This window comes from Nelumbo lutea, chromosome 4, assembly GCF_056320005.1.
Source record: "Nelumbo lutea isolate HS-2025 chromosome 4, American lotus-T2T, whole genome shotgun sequence".
NCBI lineage: Eukaryota > Viridiplantae > Streptophyta > Magnoliopsida > Proteales > Nelumbonaceae > Nelumbo > Nelumbo lutea.
Genome location: NC_142687.1, coordinates 20,099,272 through 20,104,150, shown reverse-complemented (window position 1 = coordinate 20,104,150; position 4,879 = coordinate 20,099,272). Strand labels below are relative to the sequence as shown.

Below are 4,879 nucleotides of genomic sequence, written 5' to 3'. Positions count from 1 at the left end.
TTTCTATTATATTATTATTATTATTATTATATAGCTATTCAAATTAACTCGCAAGTCTCAAAAGCCAAATTTTATTAGGCTCGAACTTGATTGGATTAATAAACGAACTTGTAAATTAGGCTTGAACTCAACTTAAAATTCAAGTGAACCCGAATTTGAATAGCTCATAAATAACTCGGAATCTGAATATCTGATTTACAAATTACATTTTAGCCGCTTTTAATCACTAATCAGTAATCACTGCAGACTTATTTCTTTTCTTTCCAATTACGATCATTATAAACTATTTATTACATCTGATGTCCATTCGCTCTTGTCAAACATATTTCTTTTCCTCCCTTTTTGCACGTGTACAGAGCAGAGCTTGAGGTAGGAAAACTTCGTCAATCTAAGGGTGGAGAAGAAGCTAACACCACTCCTTTTCTCATTTTTCCCATGTATGAGGGAGAAAAGTGAAGTGAAATTTTATATTTAAGTGTTTCCCGTAATTATTATTTTATTTTATTTGTACTATTCCAATTAAGCGGTAAAATCTGACATTGCTTGGTTTCTGAGAAATCTCAGCGGGCTAAGACCCAAGTTTTGCGTATTTAAAGTGTCCAGCCGTCCTATTTCTTAGCAGAAGCAGCTGTGGTCTCTCTAAGAAGCTGTGGTCTCTTCTCCAGGTCGCCCTCCTTACACAGATCTACTGTTTCCACTTCTCTTCAGTCTTCTCTTTCTTCTCTTACAGTCTTGTTCTATTTTCTTTCTTGCCTTCTTTTGGAGGAATACTGATACAGTTAATTTGAAGGTAATCTTAATCTGGACCTCTTGACTTCTAAGGAAAACATATCAATTTTAGTCTAGTTTTCATCATCTGTCTGCACTCCGTCGGTTTTGGTTACCGGGTTGCTTTTTTCTACTTCCTAAACTGTGCTTAATGTTCTATTCGGATAGGAATTTGTTAGACTTTTGTTGGTTCAGTTTTTGCTGATCTGTTTGGTTTGAATTATCACTAAGAGATTTCTATACTTGTTTCTTTTTTGGGTATTTTGTGGTTTAGAATGGGGATCTATGTAATGGATGTTGAACTATCAGTTTGAAATGTATAGATCTGTTGCTTTTTGCACAATTACTCTCGCCCAATTCCAGTTTCTCAGTTATGATCTTGGGTTTCATTACCAGCATTTAGTATAGGAATTAAGTTCCTCTATTTTTTCTTTTCTTTTCTTTCTTAATGGAAGAATTTCCCCGAATACCTAGATACAGAGCGCATGTGTTTTGGCACTTCCTCCCGATGTAATCTTTAGATCCATAGTTCAGGTTAGTATCAACTGTTTAGGTTTGCTGTCGGATCCAGTTGTTAAGCTCCACTCCTCACCTTCTAGTTCACTTGCCTTCAATCGGAGTTTCCTTCTCTTCCTCACACCCTCCCCTTATTTGAAAAGGAATTACTCTACATGTTAATTGCCCGCAATACCTAGATACAGAATTGCATGTATGTTGAGCTTCTCCTTCAGATTCCCGATCTACTCTTTAGATCCATAGATCAAGCTAGTATCAACTGTTTATGTTGGTTGTCAGATCCAAATTTTCGTTTATGACAACACAAATATTCTGTATCCTATATTTCTCTGCATTGAGGCCAATCGTTAAGCTCCCTTCTTCACTATCAAGTTCACTTGCCTTCAAATTGGGTTTTGTTTTTCTTCCTCACATCCTCCCCTTATTTGAAGTGGAATTCCTCTAGCTGTTATCTATGGAAAGTAGTTTACGGAGGACCTACTGAGTTATAAACAATTCTTTTGGATAGTAATGCATTTATCAACTGTTCGACATCAATATATATATATATATATATATATATATATATTGTTTAGGATTCATTAGCACATAATAATAGTGAACACTAGCTATTTGTGCATATGCTGGATTGTAATGTTTGTGACTAGCTATTTGTGCATATACTTCTTTCAACTAATTTATACAGAGTTACAGATCTTGGAGTTCTTGTCTAATTAAATGTTTGGTGTTTCATGATATGTGGGCTTTCCTTCTTGCAGGTCACAGATAACCAGGAAAAATGGTGAAGATCTGTTGTATTGGAGCTGGGTATGTCGGGGGACCTACCATGGCTGTGATCGCACTGAAGTGTCCTTCAGTTGAAGTGGTTGTTGTGGACATTTCTGTTCCTCGGATCACAGCCTGGAACAGTGATCAGCTCCCCATCTATGAGCCCGACCTTGAAGACGTGGTGAAGCAGTGCAGAGGAAGGAACCTTTTCTTCAGCACTGATGTAGAGCAACATGTGTTTGAGGCAGATATAATTTTTGTTTCTGTCAACACCCCAACCAAAACTCGGGGCCTTGGTGCAGGCAAAGCTGCAGACCTGACCTACTGGGAGAGTGCAGCACGCATGATAGCTGATGTTGTGAAATCCGACAAGATTGTGGTTGAAAAGTCAACAGTCCCAGTCAAAACGGCTGAGGCAATTGAAAAGATTCTGACCCATAACAGCAAGGGCATCAACTTCCAAATTCTTTCAAACCCAGAGTTCCTTGCTGAGGGTACTGCAATCCAAGATCTTCTCAAGCCCGACCGAGTGCTCATCGGAGGTAGGGAAACCCCAGAAGGGCAGAAAGCAATCCAGGTGTTGAAGGATGTCTATGCCCAATGGGTGCCTGAAGATCGAATCATAACAACCAACCTGTGGTCTGCAGAACTTTCCAAGCTCGCGGCGAATGCCTTCCTGGCCCAGAGGATCTCATCTGTCAATGCCATGTCAGCACTCTGTGAGGCAACTGGTGCAGATGTTTCCCAGGTGTCTCATGCTGTTGGTAAAGACACAAGGATTGGACCCAAGTTCCTCAATGCCAGTGTGGGTTTTGGCGGATCCTGCTTCCAGAAGGATATCCTCAACCTGGTTTACATCTGTGAGTGCAATGGCCTCACTGAAGTAGCAAATTACTGGAAACAGGTGATTGACATCAATGACTACCAGAAGAACCGTTTTGTTAACCGGGTTGTCTCCTCCATGTTCAATACAGTTTCTGGTAAGAAGATAGCTATTCTTGGATTTGCATTCAAGAAGGACACTGGCGACACAAGAGAAACCCCTGCTATTGATGTTTGCAAGGGGTTATTGGGTGACAAGGCACGCTTGAGCATCTATGACCCACAGGTGAGTGAGGATCAGATCCAGAGGGATCTCACAATGAAGAAGTTTGACTGGGATCACCCACTTCATCTCCAGCCCACGAGTCCCACCTCTGTGAAGCAAGTGAGCGTTGTTTGGGATGCATACGAGGCAACAAAGGATGCCCATGGTGTATGCATTCTGACAGAGTGGGATGAATTCAAGACACTTGATTATCAGAGGATATATAATAACATGCAGAAACCTGCATTTGTGTTTGATGGAAGGAACATTGTGAATGTGGACAAGCTTAGGGAGATTGGTTTCATTGTTTATTCGATTGGCAAGCCCCTTGATCCATGGCTCAAGGACATGCCTGCTGTGGCATAAGAGAGAAACATAAACAAAGGTATCACTTCTGATTGGTGTTGTGGCGTTTAGCACTGAAATCTGGGAGAGGCTGTTTGATTCTTTCAGAACTCAAAATAGAGATCTAAAACAAAAGAACAAGGGATTTTGTTTTCTGTTCTAGTCGTGGATTCCTATGCTTCTTTCTTTTGCCAAATGAAGTCATTTATCATGTTATAGTGGAGGTAATCGGCTTTGTGTTTTGCTTTATAGTTTTTTGGTTAATGTAATACTGATACTTAATCAATTATTAATGGATTATTTGAATCAATGTGTTTCTGTACTTGGCCTAGTTACCTATCGGTTTTTTTTTTTTTTTTTTTCTGTTTAATCTGTTTTCTTAATAATATATCCAAGGTGAGGCAGCTTGAAATGCCTCAATCAATCATTCGTGTCTTCTTGGAGCCCCTTGATTCTCTTTTCCAATATATAAAATGCATAGTACTTCCTAGTTCCTAAGTGTCAATTCATACATACATACATACTATTAGGTTGCAACGGATCAGATAGGGGTATGTCTGAATCCAAATCCGGTAAGAGTTCGGGAGTGATCTCAATTTGATCCGATTGTAAAACCAGAGCTTTTCCGGTTGATTCTTTCCATCTTGTTCATGAGAATTCAAAAAATATACATGGTTATATTCCCATCGAATATCCTAAGCTTATGGCAACTACAATTCCTAAGTTTATAGGGACTCAAACATATCTTTCCTATCTTAACTATACATAATAAGGAAAGGATAAGAAGATATTATACAAAGAAGATATACACTGAACGGAGTCCTAATTCAGTGCATAATCCTAACACCCCCCTCAAGTTGGAGCATGCAGATTGTAAATGCCCAACTTGCGAAGAAAGTACTCAAATTCTCTGTGACCCAGTGCCTTTGTAAAAATGTCAGTCAGAACGGTAATCGACACATAAGCAGGACGAATGAAACCATTTTGAATCTCATCATGCACAAAATGGCAATCAACTTCAATATGTTTCGTACGCTCATGAAACATTGGGTTTGCTGTAATATGCAAGGCTGCCTGACTATCACAATATAATCGCATTGGGTTTGAATGCGTAATGCCAAGAGCCAATAACAATCATTTCAGCCATTTTAATTCACACGTGGCAGTGGCCATAGAACGATACTCAACTTCTGCTGAAGAACGAGCCACAGTGTGTTGTTTCTTAGTTTTCTAGGAAATAAACGATTTTCCAAGCAGAATAAACCATCCAGACAGAGAACGTCGGGACAAAGGACAGCTCGCCTAGTCTGAATCACACCATGCATATAACTGTATGTCACAGTCTGAACGCAAGAGAATTCCTTGACCAGAATTTCCTTTCAAGTAGCGCACCAC

General features: G+C 39.5%; 1 protein-coding gene across 3 annotated transcripts; it reads left to right on the top strand.

Annotated features, from left to right (window-relative positions):
• The first annotated feature begins 319 nt into the window (after nt 1-319).
• Nucleotides 320-3,806, top strand: LOC148854441 (UDP-glucose 6-dehydrogenase 1). 3 transcript variants are annotated; one of them, XM_088983592.1, is made up of 3 exons: nt 320-437; nt 565-665; nt 2,043-3,806. In XM_088983592.1, exon 3 carries the CDS (start codon nt 2,063-2,065, stop codon nt 3,503-3,505), a length of 1,443 nt encoding a protein of 480 aa, XP_088839718.1. In that variant the 5' UTR covers nt 320-437; nt 565-665; nt 2,043-2,062; the 3' UTR covers nt 3,506-3,806. The 3 variants fall into 3 exon arrangements, with proteins under 3 accessions (XP_088839718.1, XP_088839717.1, XP_088839716.1); XM_088983591.1 differs by lacking the exon at nt 320-437 and having other exon boundaries at nt 552-665; XM_088983590.1 differs by lacking the exon at nt 320-437 and having other exon boundaries at nt 565-790.
• Nucleotides 3,807-4,879: the final 1,073 nt, after the last annotated feature.

Bases quoted from the DNA above. Each gene is read 5' to 3' on its own strand.
- LOC148854441 (XM_088983592.1), top strand. From the start codon at position 2,063: ATGGTGAAGATCTGTTGTATTGGAGCTGGGTATGTCGGGGGACCTACC.